The 27,425-nt window shown below is 41.2% G+C and overlaps 2 protein-coding genes across 6 annotated transcripts in view; one reads left to right on the forward strand and one right to left on the reverse strand.

Moving 5' to 3' along the window:
• Positions 1-27,425, reverse strand: part of MYO1B (myosin IB) — a 110,557-nt gene that overhangs the window by 11,149 nt on the left and 71,983 nt on the right. For 2 of the 5 annotated variants that reach the window (XM_030277822.4, XM_030277821.4), the window contains exons 14-24: positions 21,096-21,200; positions 19,573-19,635; positions 18,612-18,812; positions 16,117-16,343; positions 15,746-15,946; positions 14,632-14,725; positions 14,052-14,201; positions 11,871-11,939; positions 5,751-5,837; positions 5,357-5,443; positions 2,652-2,738 (exon numbers count right to left, since the gene is read on the reverse strand). In XM_030277822.4, coding sequence (XP_030133682.1) covers positions 2,652-2,738; positions 5,357-5,443; positions 5,751-5,837; positions 11,871-11,939; positions 14,052-14,201; positions 14,632-14,725; positions 15,746-15,946; positions 16,117-16,343; positions 18,612-18,812; positions 19,573-19,635; positions 21,096-21,200 — 1,371 coding nt within the window. The remainder of the gene's footprint in view (positions 1-2,651; positions 2,739-5,356; positions 5,444-5,750; positions 5,838-11,870; positions 11,940-14,051; positions 14,202-14,631; positions 14,726-15,745; positions 15,947-16,116; positions 16,344-18,611; positions 18,813-19,572; positions 19,636-21,095; positions 21,201-27,425) is intronic. The other 3 variants (XM_030277824.4, XM_030277823.4, XM_030277825.4) reach the window with 3 other exon arrangements.
• Positions 9,227-10,250, forward strand: LOC105759428 (testis-specific serine/threonine-protein kinase 6-like). The gene has a single exon (XM_012574996.5). It carries the CDS (start codon positions 9,274-9,276, stop codon positions 10,180-10,182), a length of 909 nt encoding a protein of 302 aa, XP_012430450.3. The 5' UTR covers positions 9,227-9,273; the 3' UTR covers positions 10,183-10,250.

The raw sequence follows: 27,425 nt of genomic DNA on the forward strand, positions 1-27,425 counted from the left end.
ATAAAAAGGGTTGGGTTGTTTTTTTTTTTTCAGAGCACACTTCTGCATGAAAAAATTCTTTTGACAAAAGCAGTCCTCATTCCAAAAGAAAAATAAGATTTTGGTGCTTGGTAAGAGCAGAGAATTAACACGAATGTCAGCCAGCTTGATATTTGCTCCCAAAATTTATTTAAAATCCAATAAAATTAAAAACAAATAAAAAAACCTGATCATCATAATTTTTGCAAGCAATATTAATTTTAAATGCATACTTGGAAGTGCAAGTTTTAGAGTACTTTTGCCTTTTGTATTTCTATCAGTGCTACTTAGGATAGAGCAAAATTCAAAAAAAAGCAGTTAGGGAGAGCCCACCTGGTTTGCAGTTTTATGTGACACCCAGGCTCACCTCAAGTCAGCTGAAACATCCCCCAGTTTTTTTGCTAACTCTGGCACAGTCTGCAACACAGACCTGTTACGGGTTTTGGGCAAAACCCAGGGAAAACATCGTGGCTTTGCATAATTTACCCCAGAGCAAAATTTAGCGGTTTTAGCTAACTCATTATGTGTTGCTGGCTTCTCAGTAACCAGAATATAAAGGGAAACCCATAGCATAAAATCCCCTTCAACTTACAGAAAAAAATTTACCCTGGCACCCCCTTCTGCCTCATTCATGCATTTTAAGATAAACCAGCATTTGGAAAACAAGAATCTGTCACCATTTGTGGACAAAAAACACCCCACAGGTGAACAGATTTTGCTTAATTCCACATTAAGATGCATAACATCTTAAGATGCCACAAAACTGGCAACATTCAGCTGTCGTCACACCATGCAAATTCAGCAGATTTTTTTTTTCCTTCTCACTTTATAAGAAAAAAAAAAATTAGAGTTCTTATTCACTCATTTTCTGCAAGGCTTAGTGCTCTATAATTAGAATACGTCCTTTATTAATTATTCAGGGATGGTAATTAACACACTCAAAGCCACTCCAACCACAATCACCCCAAATCTCACCATCGACTCTCCTTAATGATCTTGCTTTATATTATTCTTTGCAAGCTGCAAGGTGTGCAAATTAATTTGGAGGAAAGGGACTAATAGACACCCACACATCCTATTGGTGCTACAGGGAAGCAGCAAAGCAAGCACTGAGAAATGCAAGCTGCTCCAGAAAAGCCAAAATCTGGAAAGTACCACAAATGCTATTAAAATCTACTTGGCATACAATTTAAAAAAATAAACAAAAAACTAAACAACAAAATCCTCACAATTTAATGGTTTAATCTTCATCATTTTTATCAACTTTAATTCCTCAGCCTCGCATATCATGGGTGAAAACACTTTGCCTTCAAACTACTCATGGTAACAGTGATATATTGGAATGACGGACTACAGTTTTATTGAGAAAAATCTGTATATTTCAGGTGAGATGGAAATTGGAAATGTAGCTGACACTATTTAACAAACTCATTGAAAACCACAGACTGCAGAAATGCATTGCTGCTGTAATGTGCCTTAAATGTTTTGGAGTCATTAGCTTGCATTTAAATGCCACTGTTTCATATAAAATAGTCTCTGAGTTCTCAGGAGGGATATATCCTTGTTTTAAAATCATAAAAACAGACCTACTTTGGCAGTAGTACCTAAAGAGTGATTCTGATCTGCAGAATGACTTCTTAAAATGGCTCCTTTGTATTTTCCAGCTCTGTTTTCCATGTATGTACTGTAATGGATTTTTTTTTTTCATACAAATGAACATGCATTACTATAATTGTATGTTTTCTATTTCATCACTGTCAGGATAAGTACAAGAACATGAGAGCTGAACTTTATTCTGCATTATTGAGTGAACTGTTCCTTTCAGACCTCTGTAGTCTACAATATTCCCATTAGCAGAAGTCACTCCCAGCCAAACCAAACAGATTCAGATTTCCGCAGTTCTTCAGGACTGCATTTGTAAAACTGTGTTATGTAAATCATTTGGGCACAGACCTGAAACATCTGAAGATGCCTTTTTCATAGTCTATTTACAGAGCAGAACTACATTTTTCCAGATTACAGATGTGTTTTCTTTTGACAACCAATCCTTGAAAGCAAGGGACTTTCTTGAAAGCAAACACTTTTGTGCATCTCAATTTTTCTAGGAATTCATGGCTGTCACAAGCCACAGGTAGTTGTGTGCAATGCCAGGCCCTAAAAAGTTTGCTGGATGCAACAGGACATGACCACTGGCTTTACACCCTGCCCTCAACACTGGGATCAGGGGTCTACTGTGAGCAGCAGTGAGAGTCAGACACTTCCACCCTATTTCCCATTCTAACAAGCAGAGGTCACAACAAGAAAATACATCTTTGTAATCTTTCCAGATAGGACCTTTGCCAAGGTAGGTCAGCTTTTAAAGTCAACAACTGTAATAGAGTCCCTTTAACCTTTTGTCTTTCTGCAATTCCTGGTATGACAAAAAAACCCCAATGCCTCAATGTTGCTGAAAGCGAGGCAATTTCAGCTTATGACTTTTTCAGCCAAGTCCACGACAAAAGTTAAACAATGTGCAAAAAAAAACATCCCTTCCAGTGAGCCCACACAAAACTGCTTGTTCATTAAGTGTTAGTACGGTGTGCCACGCTTTTATTGAGTTCATGTTAACAAGATGGGAGTGTTGGAGAAAGTACCTTCAGTCCAAGCCAGTAAGCCCAAATGACTGCCACAGCATGCTTACGCCTAGCCTCCTCCTTCAAGCGTTTCAACTCCCTCCGAGCCTAAAAGGTTCAGAGAGTGAACAAAAGAGAGAGCCCGATGCAGACAGTGCGAAACGCCGCTCCCACCACCAGCAGGACAGGGATGGAGGGGCAGCGCTTCACCTCCTGCGCCCGGCGCGCCGCGTGAGCTGTGTGGAGCCACGGAGAAGCTCAAAAAAGCCTCCGCTGCTGCTGACGTGGCATGCACAGGTGGGAATTTCCTTATTCAGCCCTGTTATTCACTGTCAGCCCTTCCTCTCCTCTTCTGTGCATGCCTCCCATACGTACATTCTAATGGGAGAGTTTTGCCTGCAGTTTCACCATCAAAATGATGCACGTGAAAATCAAGACTTACTAAAATCTCGCTATCATGTGCCTGGGCAGGACAGAATCAGCTCTGAAACTACACTTCATGGTGACTTTCCAGCATTGTAATGAGGGCTTTTATTCTGGAGGTTATTTTTTTTATTTTGATTTTGTATTAAAAAAAAAAAACAACTCTGTTTTTATGCCTGTTAAATGATGTCTGTCTGTGGAATTAAGGGGCAAAGCCATCAAACCTAGTGCATTCCTCATATACAAGGCAACAGGCACCTTCCTACCTTTCATCAATCATTCCATTTTAGGAAAGCAATTTGAGGCATGTGTGGGCAACTCTAACAGCATGTCGCATTTTAGGAGATACCAGCACATTTTTTGTTCAGTTATCTGATGAAAACACTCAAGGAAGAGTTCCAGTAATACAGGCTCAGTCAGAGCAGCTCTAGCCCTGCATCTGCACTTGTCAAGCTGTGAGTTATCAGACCTTTGCAGCAGCAGTTCCAGCCTGTGCCAGTAATGCTCTTCTGGTGCAGCTGGAAAGGTTAATGTACAGAAGATGCAGACTTAGAAATTATGTTTTCACTCATCTGCTTGGCAGAAAAGCTCCTACTGCACAGCAATGTAAAAGCAAGAGCTATGCAAAGCTAAGTATTTGTCTATCTTGTGAAAAGGAAGGAAACTGAGTACCTGAGGCTCACTCTTGTTTTATTTTTGTTTGTTTGTGGGTTTTTTTTGGTAAAACAAGAGACTTCTGATGATAACTTTTAAAAATTTTTGTTCTAAATATTCCCCCAGGAAAAGATAACAGATCACATAAATAAAAAGTTGTCTCCCTTATCAGAGACTATAATTATTTTTCTAATCTTAATTCAATTTAGATTATTATCTTCATATTCATATATATTATTATGTTTAGATTATTTACAGTTAAGGAATAAGGAGACAATTTTTCACTAAATTCTTGCGAGCCAGTTGATAAAAATAACTATTAAATCATCCAAATCTACTAAACATTTAAATGAGGAACTTTAACATGGTTAACACTATTGCATCCACTAGATATATCTTATAATTCAAAGAAATATCTTAAAACTATGAAAACAAATATCTCTTCTGCAGTACTGAGCAATCCTTTGGTGAAAGGAACTCTGGTTAAAAACAAAAATTCTTGACATATTGTGCTTAATCAAATGTAGAGGAAACTGTGTGTCTGTCAATTTATACCATTATCTAAATATCAAGCTAGAACTGAAAAGTCCTAAAGACTCCCTAGTATGAAGGAAATTCTGAACATGTTTGTTTGGATTCCCAGGGCTGCCATTTTGCTGGAAATCTGATAAATTTATACCAAAATAGCAAAGGTCAAACACAGCATTATACTCCAGATATAATTTGAGCACATTTCTCCATCCAGTTGGCAAGGTGTTCTAACAACACACTCACAACATAAATAACAACTGAAAAATGTTTCAAGTCTAATGTATTTATGGTTTTCAGCTAAATTAGGAATTTATTAATTGAAACCAATATAGTTTTGACCTCCAGTGAACAGCATTTCAAATGTTCACATAACCCAGAACTACAGGCTGGGGATTAGCAAGAATCTTTCAGTGGGACTTTGCTTCTGAAAACAAACAGCTGATGCTGAAATTCCTGGGATTTTTCTAGAGCTGTAAGTTTAGAATTGCAAACTAACATCATTTTCTGCTAAAAGATCAGCTCATAAAATTTTGCTCTACTTGTGGTTATTGAATTTTCTTTACTGGCTCAAATCACAGACAGAAAATCAATTAAACCAATCATAACTAGAATTTAATGAAACTTAGTAATGTTGTTTAGAACTTGTAGATGAAGACTGCCCAGGGTACAGATTATAATATGTGGTGAAAATCTCAATTGGATCACTAACACAGTGTCACTGAAAGCACTTGTTGGGGGCATGGGGAGGAACACACCAAAAAAACCCCAACCTTCTCTCCCACCACAAACCATGCTTTGCATATTTACATGTAGTTAAATGCATTTCCTAATTTGAGATTACTGTAGTACAATCATTTTTAATCTAGTCTAATGACTTGTTAGTGCAAATCTGTACGTGGTTGCCATGCGAAGTATTTCCTACTCTACAAAAAACTGGCATACACAATGCTATCAGATTTATTAGGTGTGGCATGAATGGAAATGGAAGGAATTGATGATCATGCTCCATTATTTAAGAGTGAATTGTATTAGTCATTAATTCTCACTATGAAATAGTAATTAAATGCTGATATTGTTGAGTAATGAAGGGGGGGACATGTGATATGTGCATGAGGTACCTTATGTCCAAGCCAGAAAGCCCAAATAACAGCAATAGCATGTTTATTTCTAGCCTCGTCTTTCAGTCGTCTCAGTTCCCTTCGTGCCTGTGATGCATTTGAAAATGGGATATAGAAAAGCTTAGAAAAGAAAAGGTTACTGCAAGTTCCCATTGGTGCAAGAAAGAAAGCAAGTAACCAGTCACCACAAACAGCAAAAATTAAAGCGTGTCCCAGCTTCCCAGATTGCACCAGCTGCGACATGTTAGCAGCAAAGAGAAACCAAAATAAACCAGTTTAAGCAGTCAAAGCGGTTTAAGGCACTAACAGTATTCCCAGATAGCTATCCTGAGGGATATCCTTCTTCATTCCCTGTAGGGACACACAGTTGCACAATTTGTTGCCATTTTCTTACCTGGGTACCATGCCAATAAGCAGCAATTACTGTGGCAGCCTCGTTACAACGCTTCAGATGCTTCAGCTCCCGAAGAAGTTTCCGAGCCTGTAAACAATTGAAAATGTTCTTTTTAACTAACTAGATTTGTATATTTTTGAAGCAGGGCACTGCAACTTGTAAATCTGGGTAAAACCAAAAATCACTGCCTCCAAATCCCCAAGCAAATACATTCACAAATGCTGCCCCAGCCTAAAATTTGCTGCTCTAGGGAGGATTCTGTGCTGCAATACTGTGAATTGCAGGTTAAGGGATCTTAGTTCAATGGCTCAGTTTTCTCCCAGATTTGCTGTATTACCATATGCATCCCAGCTGGGATCTCAGCAATTGCACTGAGGCAGTGCCCCCTCATTGACAGTCAGCAAGAGAGCAGCTCCCCCAAAAGGCACCACACAGGCACCTTATCAGTGAAAAAACATCTATGGGTGATGCAGAAAGAAAAAAGTCCCTCCTCTGTTAGAAGTCATGGCTTGTGAGCTCATCTCCAGTCGATCGAAGGTGGCTGTACAGGGTGCATGAGGCCAGACACCTCCAGCTGCATTTGCTTCCCGGCAAGGCTGACTTACCTGGTGGTGCTTCAGGAGCTGATCAGGAAGAGGGATGGTCCTTCAGGAGCTGATCAGCCCCTTGTCAGAGGGACTAACTCCATGCCAGGCTGATGCACAACCGTGCCACCAGAGTCAGAAACATCCCATAACAAAATCCCTGACAGTGAGCTCCAATAATTTATACCTCTGCAGACCAGCTCCTCCTGCTCACATGCCACACTTAACAAAAGAGTAATTGCTGCCTGATTTCTGATTGCTCTCATTAACAAGAGCAATGGAACAAGTGAGTTCTACAAACACAGCTTTGAAGCAAAAAAAGCTCTAGAAAGCACAGAAGCTCAGCAATTTTTAATATATGTTGGTAGTGAGTACAGTACTAAAGTATATCAGTGTGACCTAAATATTTATACCACAGGCAGCAGTACTTGAGGTGCAGGGATTGAAAGCAAAAGAGATTTTTGGGTGCATTTTTATACCAAAAAATGTTGAGCCAGCAGCCAACCAAGCAAAAATTGTTTCTCAGATCTAAAGACAGCACCAAAAGCTGAGCTCAGCTGTCATTCCTCCTCTTCTGCCTGGCAGTGCCCTGCCAAACCAAAGCTTCTCATCCCAGCCTCTTGCTGCCTGCCTTTGGAGCTGTGTGCAGCAGTCCCAGGCCACGCTGCTGGCTGTGGGGCAGGATCTCAGGGATGCACAGCAGTGATGCCTCCAGCCAAGGCAGCTCACAGAGCTGCAGCCTGGAGCATACAGGAGGGGGAGTGTTTGCTTCGATAGCTGCTTCCTCCCTGGGAAGCCAGGCCTTGCTTCCCTGCCTCTTTCAAGCCTTCCCACCCCCAGGATGCGCCAGCAGCATCTGACTGCACAAGGCTTTTTCTGGGCTCCCAGGAGGGCTTGCTGAGACTGAAACTGCCCATTTCAGCCAAGCTTGCAGAAAACTTTCCCAAAGTGACCTGCTCCCTGGAGCACATAAAGAATTACCAGCAGCACAGGACTCCTCTACATTACTCCTTACCATTGCAACCTGATTTGTAGCTGTCACTTTGGTTTTTCCACATCAGTGTGGACACTCCCTCTTCTGGTTATGGCATTGTAGGGGCTTCAAAGGGGCTTCCCATAAGTGAGGATTCACCTGTGGATTTTGGGAACATGCCTGTCATATGACTGCCCGTTCCTATTTTAAAATACATTCTGAGCATCAGCCAAGCCCCTGTAGGTGTCTGCACATGTCCTTCTATTCCCAAGAGCAGCAGTGGTGTTTTCCAGAGATGCTTTGGTACTAAGTGGGGAAGGGAAACCTAGTCTAAGCACTTCCCTCTCATAAAAATGCCCACATTGGTTCAGTTATGTTTAGCCATCTCAATGTTCCCAGCTCCTCTGAAAAGTCCAGCTCAGACCTCTGCTGAGGTCACTGTGGTTATGACTCAAGGGCTAAACTTGTCAGGAAATCATGCATATCCAGCAAAATGGGTTTCTGCATCTGGCCTGCTGATTGCTAGGTGAGATTTTTCTGTCTTTAGTAACATCGGTTTCTGAACAGAGACTTATGGAAATGGCTTCTTGCTGATCCACTTCAGATATAAGAAATCTGGGGGCATTTATTTGAAGGCCCAAACATGCCCACTGGTACAGCCTGATGGTATTCCTGGTGGTACGTGCCTGGCAACCACATTTCCATGGCATGTTGAATTCCCATACTTCCAACTGGCCTGTAGGAATGACATCTGAAGTGGGAGAGTGGTTTGGACCCACAACCTCTGAGCAGATAAACCTTGACATAGTGACTGCTTTAGTTGCTCTTAGTTCAGAGTAAAGCTCCCCTGCAGCACATGCAGGCCTATGTTTGCAGCTTTGAGCCATTTTAATTTCCTCAGAGCGACTTCAGAATACTGGCAAGATGGAATCACAAGAAAGATTTTCTTTCATCTTCAGCTGATCACCATTCCTCTTTATAACTGACTTGCAAAATGAAACATATATTCAAAAACTAAAAACAGTGTTTGGGCTGGTGTTTTGGAAGATGGGATTTGTGGTCCTAGGCTTCTTTGTACAGCTGGAGAGCAAATATGGGCTCCACAGGGAGAACAGGATACTCGAGCAGCTTAAAATTCCCAGCACAAACCAGAAACAATTGTTTGTGAAAGCCAAGGATGCAGCACCTGGAAGAAGGAGCTGACACTGGCCTGAGAGACAGAGTGATGGGAGGGATGCCTTGCTCTGGAGTGGGTGTTCTGGCCCAGCCCAGCTGCCCTCTGCTCAATTTGACTGCCACATTATGGCAACTGAAACTGATCAAAACCTTTTACAATCCAAGTTACAGAAAGTCTGTGGAGGATCTCAGGTCTCACTCCTCTGTAAGTCTCCAAAATATCATTTTGATAAAAACAGATAAAGAGCAATTCCATACTCAAGAAAAGCTGTTATTTCTGAAAGATGCATTTAAAGTTCCCTATCCACCCCACAAAAGGTCAGAATGCCTCCCTAGTAATGTAATAGCTCTGTGCACCATCACCAAAGAAGTCCATATTTATATTTATAGCCAGCCAAGGTGGTTCACAGTTAGTGCCAGTGGTTCACTCCCTTGTACCACTCTGTGTAGTTTGGATTTTAATGCAACTAATACCCTGCAGAAAGCTGGTATAGGACCCCAAATGGGTCCCTGACCCCTGAAAGCTGACATTTGAACTTTCATCCACACAGCCCTGTGCTGAGAACTTGAAGAGGCTGAAAGAGTAAAATCTCTAAAATATCCAGCCCCAGCAGAGTTGTCCCCTGTGTGCATGCAGGCATGCCAGGGCCACCCCTGAGCAGAGGGGACGCACCAGGTGCCCATGTCACCTCCCAGAAGACCTGTCACACACAACATTCCATCCATCACAATGCCCAGGGGGAGTGTGGAAGCAGGGCTTGGTTGCCATAGATGAAGGTGAGCAGCCACCATGCAGCAGCCAATACAGCCTCCCGATGCTGGGGCAGAAGAGCAGCTCCAGAAAAGCCCACCGGAACCACGGACCGTGCCAAAGGCCGGCGGAGGAGAGCGGTTACTCAATGAGCTAGGCTACAGGCTGGGTCCTACACTAGGGGAGGGCAGCTTCTCCAAGGTGAAAGCGGCCACCTCCAGCAAACACAAGGGGCCCCTGGCCATCAAGGTGGTGGACCAGCAGCGAGCATCCCGAGACGTGGTGTTCAAGTTTCTGCCTCGGGAGCTCTCCATCCTGCATAGGATCCAGCACCCCAACATCGTGCGCATCTTCGAGCTCATCACGGCCTGTAACAGGAAGATCTACATCGTGATGGAGGCCATGGACACTACCCTGCTGCAGATGCTGGAGACCCAGGGAAAGCTGCCCTGTGCTCCCAAAGCCCGGGACATCTTTGTGCAGGTGGTGAGGGCCGTGCGCTACCTGCACGACCGCAACCTGGTGCACCGCGACCTCAAGTGCGAGAACGTGCTGCTCTCCGCCGACGGCCGCCGCGCCAAGATCAGCGACTTTGGCTTCAGCAAGGAGCTCAAAGGGTACCCGGACCTGAGCACCACGTTCTGCGGGACGGCGGCCTTCGCCTCCCCAGAGGTGCTCATGGGCATCCCCTACGACGCCAAGAAATACGACATATGGAGCTTGGGGGTGATGCTCTACATGATGGTGGTCGGCAGCATTCCCTTTGATGATACCAACATCCAGAACATGCCCCAGCTGCAGAAGAAGGGGGTGATGTACCCAGAGGAGCTGCCCCCGCTGCCAGAGCCCTGCCAAGCCCTCATCACGCAGCTGCTGCAGTACACCCCATCCTCCCGGCCCGGCGCGGGGCAGATAGCCAAGAACCGCTGGCTGAACGGGGACATCTGAAGGACACAGCCCGTCCTGAATATTCTGGAAGAGCACTTTGGTGCAATAAATACTGCCCTGAAGAAGCATTTCTGTGGTTTCTCGATTGTTTTGAGGCCCAGGGGTGCCTGTGTGTGCAGCTGATGGAACTTCAGGCACCAGCAAAGCCGTGTGCTCTCAGGAGGTGGTCAGATCCCAAAACAGCAGTGGCAGTCTGGGTTTTGAGACACAACAGCCATGCAGAGCTGCCAGAGCAGGGTGGTGAGGTGCTGCAGCACAGCCCATCATGGTGCCTGCTCCCTAGAACGCCAAAACTCTGGTGCAGCCCCCCCAATCCGCTCTTCCCCACCCTCTGCTGCTGAATGCACAGGGACTATGGGAGGAGAGCTGCTCTCACAGGGCTCTTGGCTTCTCCTCAGCCTTTTCACCACCAGTGCACATGGCTCTGCTGGAGGAGGTGGAAGCACCTTTTGCAAAGCAAACATTTTGGGTCTATTAAAAGCAGCAGTGTAAGTAGAACAAGATGTGGCAGCAGGGCCAGCCCAAGGCTGTTCAGCATGCAGGATACAGGGAATTTTGCCATCCCCAGAATGAAGATTTATTTTGTTCTTCTCACAGCTGCAAAATAAAACTTGCAGCAGCAACGTCTGAAGTAGAGAGAGTAATGGTATACAAAGAGTGTCGTGGCCATCTAGGGCTGTGGAAACAGGCTTGGGAGGGATCAGGAAGGGGATAGAAAAGAAGGGGAGATGTCATAAGGATGTGGAAAGCAAGGAGGTGGACTTCAGGGTAGTGAAATTTCCAGTAAGGCTCAAATCTTCTTTTTCTCCTCCCACCCACCCTGTCCGTCTCATCCTAATCCATGCTTCAGGACCTTCAAGTCCTCCAAGTACCTGTCCCTCTCCTTGTACTGGAGTCACTCAAGCCTTGCTTGCCTCCAGGTACCTCCCCACAACTTGGGAAGCACAAACCTGGCTCTGCTGCATTGCCTTTCCTTTTGCTCTATCTTAATCTTCTTTCCTTAAAGACAAAGCTAACACAATGGGAGTCATTCTAAAATCCAGACCCTATTAATCTCCCCTCAGCACCACATTCTCCTAAACGGTTGCATCTGTTGAGGACACCAGCCAGGACAGATGACTAATGTTTTGTGAGGCTGTGCCCCCTTGGGTGACTGGGGAAAGCAGCCGGGGTTCAAGTGGGGAGAGGTCTGAATGAGCCACAGGAGGCTCGTCAGGCTGCCCGCAGCCCTCGCCCTCTGCAGGCAGATGGTGATCTCCCACAGCCAGCACTAACGACCTCAGAGCAGTCCCCAGGCTGAAAAATAGTCCATTACCCGTCTAATTATGCAAATTAAAAATAAAAATCACAATTAAAGACCCCGAGCCAATTCTTATCTAATTTGCACCAATGGGCTATCAGTTTTGAAGGAGGGCAGGAGTAGTGGCTTTGAGCAGGATGAGGCAGAGGCTCACAGCTCTGCCAGCATCCCTCCCCTCTAGAGGCCTCTGCGTGTGCTCAGCCCGATGCTTCCCTAAGCTTATTTCCTCCTCAGGAGGGTAGAAATTTTAACCTTTAACTTTTTTAACCTTCCTGGGAGGCGCACAGTTGAGGTGTGACAGGCAGGAAGCTCAGCACACTTGGAAAGTGTTTTCTGACCGGCTCCTTACCTCTCCAAACAGAGACAGCTGCAGTAACAGGTAACTCACCTTCCACCCTCTGATGTACGACTGTACTGTGATAGCCGAACTCTTTATCTTCTGGTATTTCTCTTGTTGCTGTGTTAGAAATAAGTATGTGATGTTTAGAACAGAATATTATGTCTGTTAAACACTGCATAATTAACCTTTCATTACTAACATTTGACAATGTGCTTGAGGAGACAAACACTAAATGTAAAAAGTGAACCATTTCTGACTGAGCAGATCAGAGTGTAGATTGTGTGTTCAACTGGAGGGGAAACAAAGCACATCAACAATGCTGCATGGACAATGCCACTCTGTTTACAGAAACACTAAGTTCATGGTCAGCTGCACAATTGCACATTAAATGCTAACAGTAAGAGCTTTATTTGTCTTTTCCATCAGAGCAGCACACAAACTGTCACACATACTCAGGTTTGTAGGCTAAGCTTTTTACCACCTTTTTCTAAGACATGTGCTGTTCCTATTACCCACAGTGCTTTTATTATGGCTGATGATAACTTAGGAAGAGGAAAAAATCCAAAACCATGGATTCCTAACTGAGATGCTGGAGTACTATTTAAGTATGCCAGGTTGAACAATAAATTTCCTGGACAGCTGAGCATTTTCCTTCTAAAAGGAAAGGCTCGGTCCTCCAATAGCCCAGCATTTATTATAATACTAAATTGACAGACTTTGCAACAGGGCTTTTAGACTTGACATTCAACCCACTCATTGACAGTGAAAATCTCTGTGAGCAAGCTGTAGAGGGTCCTCTCTGGGCCACCCTCATGCCACAGCTGCTGTCTGTCCTGCCCTGCAAGGCAACAGACAGACAAGTGCCTGCAGAACCTTGAGTCAAGCCTCCAGCAAAAGGAGGTAGTCAAAAAATCTTTATTCATTCCAGGGATTTCCTGTGAAACCTTCCAAAGCACAGTGCCTACCAGTCACGTTGGCTTAGGAGAACAGTGCCTTTCATCCACATGAAGAGGCTGAGAAAACTTTATTTTAATAGTCTCTAACATGACCATTAAAACAACTGCTGCCATGTTTCACCAGTGACCCAATAAAGGCTTACAGTTAAGAAATCAGCAGTTCTTGGTTGTGCATTTGTTTTCATTTCTTTATATTTAAAGCTGTGCCAATCTAGCTGCAGTAAGTTCATTTAAAATTCATTAAGATTGCGTGAGATCATAATGAAGCCATATGGGCACAATGCAACTCTGTAATGATGCTGTTTGTAGGAATGGGGCCTTTCAGTCCCACAAAATCAGAGAGAAGAGCTTTTACAGTCAAGAAGTATGCTTCAGTCATACTTTTTCCAAATGATCTATACTTCTCTCTAACTATCCAAGAGAAGTAAACCAAGCACTGATGGCTTTCAAGAGGATGAACAGAACTGCTTGTCAACTGAAAAATGGGGATTTGTCAACTCTGCCACTTGCAGTTTGAGAAGACTTTTCTTTCCGTGTTTTATCAAGGTTTCTGATATGCTTGTGTTATTCTCCAGCAATAACAAAACACAGCTGAGAAGTTCAAGAGTGGTTTTAAAAACAAATAAATCTTTTTTATCACATAACTCAGTATTATTTACTAACTGCCAAGAAGACATGAAAGAGTGGTGTAACAGTGTGGATCAGTTTGTGGCACAGAACGCCCAGTCCACACATAGAACTGAAACTGTTTTGGGATTAACTATATCAAGAATGATACCAAATTACAAGTCTTAGGACTTACAATTAAAATAAACCCCTACAGGCAGCATTTTTGATTCTAAGGCAAATGCTCCAAATAAGGCAAAACCTCAAAAAGGCTTAGGAATGACTGAATTCCACAGAACTGCACATGTATATTACTGAAATTTTTTACACATTAACCATATGTTTTGAGAGCGCTGTAAATGTTGGGAAGCACAGCATTTTAGCTGAATGAAAAAGACTCTTCCCAGCTGAGCCACAGAATCCTGCTCTCCCAGAGTGAAAGGACTCTGGTGAGCTTTTTAATTTTTTAAAAACGAGCACAGTGTAAGCACTTAACAGTAGTCTATATAAACTAACTATTCTTTATTCCCGCTATTGGTACGTAAGTAGTAACATAAAATTTATTCTTTCAACAGCTCTCTGTACATATTGAGGAAAAAAAACTTATGAAGGTTATATGTAGTAAACAATGCAGAGAACCCCCCATGCAGTAAGGATGGTATCTTACTGAGTATCTCCTGTACCAGGAAGCGATCACAATCTGGCATTTTTTCATTAACAGGAAGTGAGTACGGCACTTCCAACCTCTGTAAATCTTCTCAATTAGAGTAGCCAAGTCCTCCAGACGCTGCTTTCTCAGGTCTTCTAGTTTGAAGAGCTGGGTGTGGGGGTTTTCAGGGTTTTGTTTGACATTGGAAGAAAAACAGCAGGAGAGAAGAGACAAGGGAAAAAAACCATAAGCACAGCTCTTGTAAGAGAAATCTCCTCTTTGCTGAAGTCCCCCCTCAGTCACACGTTGTTTTGTTCCTCTCCAGAGCTACAGGCAGGTACACCAACAAGATTTGTGGCAGATACAATGTCACAAGTCAGTGCTCAAAAATTATATCAAATTAAGGCTGACAGCTATTGTAGAATCTTGATTCAGATTGATTTTAATGGGCCTAACATTAAAAATTGCTTTTTTTTATGCTTCTGTCATAGCAATATATCAAAGCAATGCATGTATAAAAATCTGTAGGAACCAGGTGGTGAATGATGCGGTCCTCATGAGAGAGGGCTTGATTTTGCAGGAGGCATTTTTCACTTACTGTTCTTGGGTTGCGGATGAATATCTTTGATCTACCGAATGAAAATTCCTCTTCAGGGATTCCCAATTCATTAAACAGCACCTCTACTCCAGCCCTATGAAGGAATAAATGAGCTTAACAAACATGACCGCCAGCTCTAAAACATCTTAGTTTACATATTCACATCTTAATTTATGGAAAGTATATGAAAGCATATTTTAAACTTTTAAATAGTGCTTGACATAAGATTGAAAACCTAACCCATTTACTCAGTGGTTTATTCCACTAAAGGCAAGAATAATCACTATAAAGATTCAGAATAATTTGATGAAAAAAAGAGCAAATTTTATTTTACAGCCTCAGCAACGGCCTATTTTTTCCTCTTACATCTATAATTATTTTTAAAAACAGAAGGAAGGAAAAAGGAAGGGCTCACACTAGTGTCGGAATGTGAAACAAAGACTGACAAGTTTGACAAATGCCAGTGTTCTATTCTCTTCAAATGCATTTTATGAACACCAACAGAAAAAAAGGAAGTCAAACCGTGCAGATCTTTGTGATGATTATTGAAATGCTATTGTTACCAATACTGCACTGCCACCATTCTCTTGATAACCTAAAGACTTATATTGTAGCTAAAAGATGTTAATCAATTCTGAAAGATATTTAAATCTTGCTTTTGGTGGCCATATGTAAAAGAAATAATAGAAACTTATTTGCCCATGCCAGACATTATTTGCAAGAATACATGTGAATACTATGCAATTTAAGTGTATATTATATTATATTTAATATAATTGATTTGCAACGATTATCTCATAATTGTTCCCCAATCATTATGTAAAGTTCTTCCTGAAAGGGCAGAGGAAGATTGTATGACTGTCTTCAATAAAATTAGTGTTCTTACACTTTGAAAATTGGTTATTAAAGGTAAGTGTACTCCTGATCATTGCAGACCTCCCAGTTATTTTGAATCCATGGCAGTATCTCTCTCTTACACCCTTTCTTTCAGACCCAAATCAGTAAGGCCTGCACCGCATTCCTTTTGCAACGTAAGCACAACTACTAAAAGCTCGGGACATGTGGAAGATGGGAATTTCACTCGGGACAGGTAGCAATATTGCTGTTTGCCTACCTGGCTGGCCCTCTCCAGTGGGGCCAGGTCTGCTTGCAGAGCATTTTGTACCTCTCTAGGCAGGGCTCGTAGGGCTGCCGGAAGGCGTAGCCCGCCCTCCGCACTCGCACATTCTCCAGCAGCCCCAGGTACCGGATCTGGTGGCACACCAGGGCTTCGTTGAAAATGTGTGCAGCCTTTTTGTCATTGGGCTTGATGCACCTGCACGGGAAAACCAAAAGGGACATCTCTTTGTACTGTACGTGCTAACAGCTGTGATGGTGAGCTTAAACCATACATTTTTATAGTTTATCCTTGGACATCAGGATTTTTTTTTTTTTAAATAACCTCATCAAACAAACTGACCAAATCTTTGGCACTGGGGAATTTACCTGATGTAGTTTGGATTTTTTGTCTGGAGGTTTTTCATCAGGGTAGCAACTGAAGCCTTGAACTGTGAACCTGCTGTTGGTGGTCTCTTCAGATTGATCTTAGCAGGGTTTCCTTCTGGGAACAATGCTTTGATAAGGGAGTGGTTGGCCTTCCACATGGCCTGGGAGAGGTCACGGTACAGAAGATCATTATTTTTGTCAACAAATCCTTCCACCTGGTACATAACCTGAACAACAGAGAAGAGAATTTATCAGTGCAGGTTTTGAACTAAAACATAGACCAGTTAAAAACTGACCCAAGAAATTGATTTCTCCTTCTTACACACTGTCCAAAAGAAACGAAAGGTATTTCAGCTTTTCATTTTAAATCTGACATTTGGATGGCTTTTTGTTGGATAAAATGTCTGTGAACATGCTACCTGGGAAAGATGCATTTTCTCATACTGGCAACAGTTCCCTGTGTCAATCAATTCTGGTTTCTGAAATGGAAGAAACCCTTTTTCCATGATTACTCTGACACACCACCACCTGCCATGAGTCCAAAATAATCTATCTTTTTTTCTGTCTGATAAGGTTTTTCTCCCTCTCTTTTGAGCCAAAACAACAAAAATACCCTTTCCTTTCAAAGTACTGATGCTTACATTATTTGCCTAACTAAAACAAGATATGGAATATCACCTCTTGCTATCACAGCGCAAGCAGCAAGCTGTGCAGTCCTCAGGGGACTGTTATTTTAAAGGACTTTTACCAGGAAACCAGTCCAAGAACAACAAGCACGAGTACAAAGCTCTGACCTGCAGCTGGGTACCCAGAAGGCAGCCAGAGGAACTTCATGCAGACCTCAGATTGCTACTGGCTTCTTTAATTTTTGAGGCTAGGAAACATATTTGATTAATTGAGACAAGTCATCTGGCTGGTAATACAGATTCTTCTTCAGATCCATGATTTCCCAGTTCTGCATGGGTATGAACTAAGTACACAGAACTCTGAATGAAAATAGTACTGACACATATTTTACACATCAGCAAGTGACTGGGAACTCAGTAGGCAGCATTTTACTTTGGAGAACATGTTTCTGGTTCTGGCAGGTGCAGTAAATGCCACTACTGAAAAAAAAAAAAAAAACCAAAAACAAATGTTCACATGAAATTACTAATATTTCTTAAAACGAGGGTCAAACTTTTGTTGACCAGTGACAAGATCAAAATGTTCTCAGCTGAGGATGGAAAAACAACATTCCTCCCAAAATAGGAGGAATTCACTCTGCTGGGTAAGTGAATGCCTGTAACAATCAAAGACCCTCACTGCCTGCTAAGACACAATCTGTGCACAGTCCTTCTCACAGTACTGGGGTATTTTCAATTCACTTAGATTTTTGACAACCAAAGAAATATCTCGGTGTTAATCCTTGATAGATTATGCAGTTACAAACTTTTCTGGGCAATTAATATGAATGAAAGTCTGAAAGTCTGATATTTCCAGGACTATTTTGACTGAAAAAATTATTGAGCCACTCAAAATTTTAAGACTGAAAAATTTCAAAAAGCATTAAGCACTCCAAGGGAAATGAAATACTTTCCACATATTCGTTACTGTGTGACATTATCACTTCAGCAGATGCAGACAAGAGATATAATTTCAACCCTACATTTACTTTCAATTTTTAAAAAATAAATTGTCTTCAGTCTACAAATTTAATTATTTTGATTCTCATTAATAAAAAGTCAGCTTTTCACAGCTTTCACACACTGAAAGCTGTCAGACTGGTATTTATTCATACTGCTTATGTTGAAAAATGCAAATACAAACATTTGTAAAATGCAAATGTTTGCAAGCCCTCTGTACAGCTTTCTCTTCCATCTGTTAAACACAGAGTATCAAACTCAGTTCCTTCAAATGTACAAAAACTGCATTTTCTGAACAATGTGACTAAGAACTGCAGCTAATTCAGTGACAAAGAGCATGTTTTCCAAACTATGTTGCCAACTAATGCATGTGAGCAATGATTTATTTCCAGAGACCTAATGCAGCACCAAAGCACATGGGGCACCTTTCTCCTTTGATGGAAGGAGAACTGCTTTGATTTCAGCCACAGCAGCAGGACTCTCTGCAAGGGCATGTAGTGACAGGACAAGGGGTAGGGGCTGCACACTGACAGAGGGCAGGTTTAGGTTAGACAGCAGGAAGAAATTCTTCCCTGTGAGGGTGGTGATGCCCTGCACAGGCTGCCCACAGAAGCTGTGGCTGTCCCATCCCTGGAAGTGTTCAAGACCAGTCTGGATGGGGCTCTAGTGAAAGGTGTCCCTGCCCATAGCAGGGCTTGGAACTAGGTGATGTTTAAAATCCCTTTCAACCAAAACCATTCCAACTCTCTTAAAGCCTTCCAGCCAAAATCACAGATTCGAGGTTTAAGGCAGAAAAGATTAAGGCAGGTCTGGATTTCTCCATCAGCTACACCAGCCCCCCAGACACCAGGTGCTCCCTTCAGCAGGTACCTTGCCAGCATAGTGCTGAATCCTGAAGCAGCTGTGAGGCAGGGAGGTGTCATTGAGGAACCGGGAGCACTTGCTCATCCTGCTCTCAAAATGCTGGTGAGTGGCACAGACTTGGTTCAGTTTTTCTAGAAAGGTGTCATCGGTAACAGTTCCTGGTCTCAGGCATTCTTCATCCAGCATGGCCAGGATTCCAGTTTGGTTCTGAAGGTTCAACACAAGAGCTTTAGTACTTGTTTCCATCACAGCACAAAAAGGAGATAATTCACCTTTTCAACTTCTGCTACCCAGGCAAACATTCTTTGAGCCATCTCAAAGCTTGGCTCTTTACCTCATGACCATTTCAACTGATTTCTAGCACTTGTATTTTAAAAGTCTTTCTATGAGATCTGAGTCCTGAAATTCACATTGAAACTTTGCGTCATTTACTCAACTAGCAACTCCAACTCAATTGAAAGTATCCAGTTTATGATAAAACCACCATGTATTTTATGTTAATGGCTAAAAACTGTCCTTTTGTGATTGTTAAGGAATTTTATCTTCTTGCATTGTAAATCTTCTCAGAATATACAAGTACTTTGAGTACCTCAAACACTCAGTAACATGGAATTGAGTTTTCTAGTTTCCATATGGAAAGAAATGTTAATTACAATGCAGTATGTGATATCTGCTATTGAAAACAGCCCTAAATGTAAACATTTAAGAGCTGTTTGATTTGTTTTGTTAGTGTTTTTTTTTTTTTTTTGTGTGTGTGTATAGGTACTGCTGAATATTTCTACAAAAGTAATATAGCTTATAAAAACACCTATTTAGTAAAATAAACTTCTACTACACAAAGTAAGATGAATAATACAACAAATGGCACGTTTCACAAAATTTAGTGCATGAGGATGCATACAGATATTACAGCTAAATTAAATCCATACATTAAACTTATCCAGAGAGGTTCTTGAATACAACTTACATTTTCTATTAGGTCACAAATGATAGCATTGTTGAAATATTCAATATGAGTCCATTCAATCCCCTACAAGAAAATATAAATAAATGTATGAACAGGAAAACAATGGAGGGAGCTTTCCCTCTAAGCAATTAAAATTACTCCTGTTAACCATGGCACTGCATTCAAATTCAATTCCTCATGCTTACCAACAATTCATTTATTAAGGAAAACAAAAATTCAATCATCTACTCCTAACAATATTTGTGCAAAATGAGTGTCCTTGAGTGGCTGCCAAAGTCACTCTCCATTCCTTTCCCCCACCCATGTCAGCTTCCCATGCACTCCCTGGCGCCAGGCCAGGCTCCTCTCACGCTGCCCACGCTCCCACTGGCCAGAAGGAAATCAGCCCATGTCCCTGCAAGCTCCTCAGATCAAAATTTCTAAGTTCTTAGTTGTTGAGTTTTGGTTTTTTTTTGGGTTTTTTTAATGGGAGGAAGAAAGAAGGCTAAATTTAGATAAGACTGTTTGAAAAATCCAGAGTAGGACAGTTGTTCAGATGTTCTTAGTATCTCAATTCTTTTTTGAATATCAGTGAAAAAATTTCCAGGATGAGATGCCAATGCATCACGAGGTAGCACTGGTAGTGTAAAGGACTGAAAGAAGGAAAATATTAATTTCATTCTTAATTTGCACTCTGTGGTACTTCTTAGTTTACTTTTCTCAGAGCATTTGAAATATCATTCAAGAACCAAATTGCAGTAATGATGGTTTTCCACTGAATGCAAAATTAAAAAGAGATGCCAAAATTTCATGTTATCATCAGGATTGTAAGGCAGGAACTTTATGTTTATAAAGCAAAATGGTATTATCCAGTTTGAGTCTCGGCAGTGTGTGCCAGTTTTTACAGCTGGGAGCTGGTATTTTGTCTGAGCTCTGTGTATCATGTGGAGCACTGCTAAAACCTATTAAAACTTTAGCTTGATGTTCACTCACAGAATAACATCAAACACCAGAGGCTGGGCTCCACAGGACATCTTAAATTTATCCACAAAGCTCACACAGCTCCCTTCAATACATACCTGAAAGAACACCAGAACCAAACTCTATTTGCAGTTTCTTTCATGTTGCATGCTATTATTTTAGCCATCCATTTGAAGGACTGGCTGTGGCTGGTTTCGGGTGCATCCCAGACATTGCTGTATAATCCAAAACACAGGCTGCAGGGTAATGGTACTAATGCCAGAAAGTGATATTAGTGCTGTAATAAATCAATTAGCCCTTGCTCAGAACTGCCAGTCATGGTTGCCAACGAATGAATCAGAGCTGGGTCTGGTTTTACCTGGAGAACTCATAATGCGAAACAAATGCCAAACCAACATTTTTTGCTTAATGTGACTACCACACAGCCCCACACAAACATGCTCCATGTCAGCCCTGTGGTCAGAAAGTGCCTCTGTTGCCTGAAAAATGGTTCCAGCCTGCCTGCCTGTGTGTCTTTACAGGGACAATGGGAGGAGGGTGAGGAAGATCCATTCAAGTATTACCTCTCGGATGTACTCCTCCTGCTCTTCTTTGAGGGTAAGTTCAATGAAGATCTGCTGCAACTTCTCATTACAGTAGTTGATAATGAATTGCTCAAAGCTGTTGTCCTGTCAGATGAAACATGTTTGAGTTTGCTTTGTGTAAACAGCCTGGAACCCAGCTGGAGCGAGTTACTGCAGCAGCTTCAGGTCAACAAGCCACTGTATTAACTACTCCCTCCAGTTTTGTGAGGTGATGGTTGGAGTAACATTTGATTGAGATCACGATTAGTTCAGAAATTTTAGACCAAATCCTTCCCTGAGGCTTTGTCCGTCGGGAAGGACAAAAACCTCCGTAGGTTTATCCATGATGCCTCCACACTGATTCCTTTGAACAAGTCATAAGGACACCTGTGGTGTCAGGGAATAAACAACCAAAGTTTTGCCTGTATTCATCTGCCCCCATATGTAAAATGGAGACTCCTGCAGGGTCTGATAAATAAAATCATGACAGCAGCATTACCTCTTTTCCACTCAGCAGCCAATAAAGCATCCTATTTCCCCATAGAACAAGGCTCAAGCTGCTATTCCAGTTGCAGCCGAGCCTGGGTTAAGAGATTATTGGCCCCAGAGGTCAACCCACCTCCTCCCTACCAACAAACTGCCCCTTGAAATGGTGGGAAACAAAAGAGCTTCATTGACTAAAATTCCTCTAGCAGGCTAATTCATCCAAAACTGGGTTAGGGAGCAAGCAGATGTCTGACCCTTTGCAGAAGGGACCAGGGAGTGGAGCAGACCCTAGCAGGAGGGGTGGGCACAGGAAGGAGTTGGTGTCACAGGCTGTGACATTACACTCTGCCTTTTTAAACTCCCAAATAATCTGCTATACAACACCTTAAATTATGCTGATAGAATTTTTATCACTGAAGGCAAGTGCAATCATTTGAATGCTTGAATTAAGGATCTGGTTGCTAAATGAGATTAAGAACACGCAAGCAGATTAGAAAATATTGAGGAAGCACAGATTACTTTTATCATTTTAGTTTTAAATGAAGCAAAATCATAGCTGATCACCAAAATTCCTCAGCCACAAATGCTGCCCCTCTCACCAACTGCAATTATCACTCAGAGATTGCAAAACTTGCATAGCTCTAGATGAGAGAGTTAAAAATTGGCATGCAGCAAAATCAGCACTGCAAACAAGTCATACTTACTGCATTCTGTTGAAAAAGAATTACATAAACTGCAGTCAGTACTTATTCTACTTCCAGAACAATACAGAATATATCTATTAACATTTATTTAGCATACCAAGTAGATCAATCTTTGTATCGCTGAAAATGCAAAGTACTACATAAATATTATATATTACATCTTCATAGGTGAGTCTGTCTTTAGGCACTGTCTAAATATTACCAAATAAACCAAGAGGTTGAGACACATCAGAGCCTAACACAGAACAGCATTCTTGCATTGCCCTGTCTCCAAATCACCAGGTAATGTTTGCCTCTAAAAGCCATTTTTATAACCTTGGGCAAGACAAATCTCTGCAACAGAAGAGGAGAATGTGGAAGGAAATAGAGAATACTGGAGGAAAAATGAGTGTAAGTTTACTTGACACATTCAGATAAAGCCATCACTTCAGATATGCTGAGTTTGAAGTAAAAGGACCCCAGCTGCCACATCACCCAGACAAAGAGAAAGGGTAAAACACAGTCTGCATCCTCCTGCCAGGCACATGCCACCCAGCTCAGAGAGGCTGCTTCTCCAAAGACCAGGTTATTCTGATTAAAAGGGCTGCAGGGCTCTTCGCTCACAAATTATACAGGCTTGGTATCAACAGAGGATGGAAACTGAACAGAAAATCCAGCTAAACCATCTAACTGAAAGGTCATTAACAATACATTAAAGTAATTGCTAGATGTTTTCCTGATTTGCTGTGTATCTGTGATATTTATGGCTTGCCAAAAAAAAAAAGGCAAACCAAAATCCACAGAGCTCTCCACAAATCACTCACTTTGAGCTATGAAATTCTATTTGACATTGCCAAGCCACTGAAAATTGCTATTCCAGGAATAAAAGTTATTGAAGAGCAGCAACAATGTTGTTCTTTATGAATAATACAGAGCAAAAAGCTAAAACAGTTAATTATGGCAAAGAAAAGGGGGGCAAAATGTTTGAAATTACTGAAATTCTGAAAATACTTAACTCAGAAGACATTTGGTAAATTAAATACACTTCAGAAAAGGTTTTAGAAAACCACGCCCAAAAAAACCAATTAGAGTGTTTATCTCTAAGCAATTCTAAGGAAGGCAACAGAGGTTGTGCGTTAATGAATATCTCTGATTTTAATTATGTGAGGGCTCCACAAAGCATATACAAATATTCACAGATTAGTTGTCCCCCCCCCCCCAATATTTTAATGGTCTTATAGACATGAATACAACAGAATTAGAAGGGATCCTAAAGGACTTTTGATTTTTTTTTTTTTTTTTTTTTTTTTTTTTTTTTTTTAAAGAAGGCAGTAGAGAATAACCCACATCAGTGACAGCACATCACTAACCCCACTCAGGAGTCGGGGCTGGAGGGCCCCAGCCATCAGAGACTACTTGCTCCTTATGCTGGCCACTTGTATTTAGTGAAGAAAGGAGTTTGATCAACACAGAAGCAGTGCAGTCAGACCCAAAATTTGAGAAAGAGCTATGAAATAGTCTTAGGAAATTTTAAAGGGAAAAAAAAAATAAGACCATATCTTCTCAAGGTGTCAACTTCTCTTCCAGGCTGTAATTCTGATACTTTTAATGTCAAGGGCATGGCTTCAATCCCTGCATTTGAATAGCAGCTTTCTAACTGTGCCTTTGAAAGCACTGTGGAATACAAAATAAAACCTTCAGGGAATGTAAAGCCACACAGTCTCTCAAATTAAATAAAGGTGCTGGTAAAACAGAATGTCACCTGAGATAGGCTTAAAGTCATGTTGAATTTATAGATACAGCTCAACTAACCACCCTCAGCTTATCCTCTGAATCTTTTATCAGATGCAGCACTAAATTTAGAGGACTAGAAAAATTCACTTAGAAAAATCAAAGCCTACTTCACCATGGTTCTCACTTCACAAATAATGGCGTCTTACTCATACAGCTTCATTCTTTATCAACCTTCATGGTTGGTATTTCATGAATAGCAAGTTTTGAACTCTAAAAAAATTCCTCTCCATGCAAAAATTAAATGATTATATAAACTAGCCGTAAAGTTCTATCTGTGAGCCACATCTATTACATAGAGATGCTTGAAGGTCCTACAGAAAATATTATTTCATTCTTAATATTTTACCTAACTCCTTCTTCAAAAGATTCCACTTGTATATTGTGGAATCATCTGAAAACAAATATATATGGTTTGTTGCCGACTTCATACATTTTTATACCAGTAAAAAAAAAAGTGAAACAGATAAAAATATTTCTGTCAAAAAAAAAAAAAAAGGCTAAAAAAAAATCTCTTACTGGTCTCAGGCAGAAAGATCTCCATTAGATTTATGAACAGAAAATATCTAAACCACTGTTGGCATTTCCTACCAACATTAGATACTTTCTAATGTTATTCTTCTCTCCCCACATAGAATTCAAATTCACTTTGAGTACCCAGTTTCCAATAATTTCCAAAGGTAAGGCAACTAAGATACCTGCTTAAAACTGAAAACTGTGTACCTTTCCATTAGGCAGGAATAAATTCTTAACTTCCACCTGCCTAATAAAGTCTAAGTGTTGTGGTTTTTGTGTCCTCCCCACTGTTTTCCCAACTTAAGCAGATGATGTGGATCCAAGCCTATAGACTCAGGTACATCACACCTCAGTGTCACACCTTTGTAGGTGTTTCTCAAGGTCTCCTCTTCCTCCTTAGTCTTTCATCACACCAGTCTTGTTCAGAGGCAATTCAAAAATCTGCACGTTGCTCAGTCTGCAACCACACTGACAAAAAGGTGCCCAGCAACATTTTTTCAAATACATTATGTGAACACATACAGCTAAAATAATACACGAGATTTATTTAAAGGAAAAACTTCTTTTAAAAGAAACCCCTAAACTTTTCAAGTCATGAGACTGTTGAAATCAACAGGACTGATGTCATTAAAATAAACTTTCACATCAATGTGAGAAGGGAAAAAGACATACAGAGACTGATACTTCTGCTCTATCACAAATAGCCCCAGAAAATAAAGTTTTTTAAAAATATCAACACAGCTCCAGGCATCAGAAGTCTCTGACTGCCTCCTAATGTAAGCAGGTGACCCCAAGTAGTTCCATCAGGCCCCTAGAGAAAAAGCCAGATGGCAAAAGTAATGATGACAAAAGACCAACATACTCACTTCTCTGAGATGAATGGTGGAATGAAGAGTGAAACCAACCAGCAAATTCAATTTATATGCTACTGTGATGTCTGGGGATAGGGGTTTTATGTATGACCACACAAGCATACGAGTTTATGAGATGAAACTAAGGAATATAAATGCTAGGAAGTTAAAATCAGCAAAATGGGAAAACTGCATTTTAAAAAAATGAAAAAAGATACTATTTTAATCCAGAAAGCAATGACCCAGTAATAACATGACTCAGTTGTTACAATTTTTCAAAATTTTTTGCAAATTTAGTAAAGGTGTTATCAATATTTATCCCTTTCTTTTCTGTTTACATATACAAACATTTAAGCAATCAAGCTTATTTCTTGTAAACTAGACTGCACTGCACTTTTGGGTAAATTCTCTGTGTGCAAAGAACCAGAGAGGCACATCTTTTAATTATAAATATTCCACTATATGCAATCAAGCCATGTTTCAGTGTACCTCATGGAAGCAAGAAAGATCTGTGCAAAGCTTGGAGGATTATCCATTTACCATAGTTGTGTTGCTTAACCAACTTCAGCCCTTTTTGTCTGCCAGGCAGAGAACTCTGAAATCCATCTTGCTCCCAGCTGTGCTGTTCAGGCACACAGGGCTGAACCAAATTTGGACTTGAAAAGGCAAGAATATGCAGTGAATCCAGTGCAGGTGTGATGCATGGGAAAACCCAGGTACCATCACTTCAACAAACTCAACCTGATAAATTACACTTGTGGAACAACAGGGATTACAACCAGGCAAGAACCTACTGTATTATCAGAACCACTCCTCTACTAAGACAGAAATAGCTGCTGTAGGGCAAAACATTATTCTCACAACTTGAAGCAGAACATTTGTGTATTTTTGCTCCAGCATTTCAAGTATTTCCTCTCTGCAAACAGCCAGCCAATGGGATTTACTTAATAAAATTGCATGTTGCAAAATAAACCTCTCTAAATACTCATGTTATAATACAATTAATTAAATGGTGGTTAGCTTCCTGGGATGCATCTCTGCTTTGAGCATCCCATCACTTAAGGAAATTATGGCTTTGACGTTATTTTAAAAACTCCCTGGCACTTAAGGTCCAACCAAGGGTCCCTGTCTGTAAAGCTCCTCTCTCACATAACCCTTGCCAGCAGAGGTAGTTATCAATTATAGATTAAAAATTGAGTTCTCCTCTTTCCCACTAAACTGGGGTTTGCCAGAAGAAGCAGAGGGGCTGGGTACACATATTTTGGCACTGCTGCTTGCCAGTATATGATAAACTTCTGGGCACCAGCAAAGGGTTGAACAATTTCAAAAAGGAAATCTGTTGCAAACTAGACAGCCTAGAAAAAGCAGCTGGAAATTATGGTCCAGAGATTAGGGCAACTAACAGACATCCAGGGATGAGTCAAAGTCAAGCCACGAAGAAAGAGTTCCCAGATTCTTAAAAAAAAAAAAAAAATCCTGATAACTTCCTCCTTAGAATGTTTTGTTTGTTTGTTTGTTTGGGTTTTTTTTTTGTCTAATATGTCATCCTGCTAGCAAATAACTAGACCCTTCTCCTGTAAAATAATCCTTTGGGGTGTGGGGGGAAGACCCTGATCCAGGAGCAATCTCTCAGAGCTCAGGATGCTCTGAAACTGTAACATCCTTCCTGTAATCAACAGGATAGAAAAAGGCAAAGCAAGCAGGCAGCAACTGGACCGAGCTGTTGTACAGGTTTATGGTGAAGATGAAAATAGCTCCCCTATTTTTCATGCCTTAAACACCTCAGAAAGACATTTTCAATGATTACTGCTCCTTATTTGGTTACCTCCCTCTAAAAAAAGACAACACAACCATGAACTTGTTAATATGAAGAAAATACATTCTTCACATTTCTAACATATTATCTCAATAGAGATACTGTCATTTTATCATTGTCCAGATGACAGCTTACACAATACATGCAGCAGGATCAAGCTTCTTTCTGTTACTTTAAGGGACTTCTA

The sequence above is a fragment of the Taeniopygia guttata genome, chromosome 7 (assembly GCF_048771995.1).
Source record: "Taeniopygia guttata chromosome 7, bTaeGut7.mat, whole genome shotgun sequence".
NCBI lineage: Eukaryota > Metazoa > Chordata > Aves > Passeriformes > Estrildidae > Taeniopygia > Taeniopygia guttata.

Coding starts and splice junctions, on each gene's coding strand:
- LOC105759428 (XM_012574996.5), top strand. CDS start 9,274: ATGCAGCAGCCAATACAGCCTCCCGATGCTGGGGCAGAAGAGCAGCTC.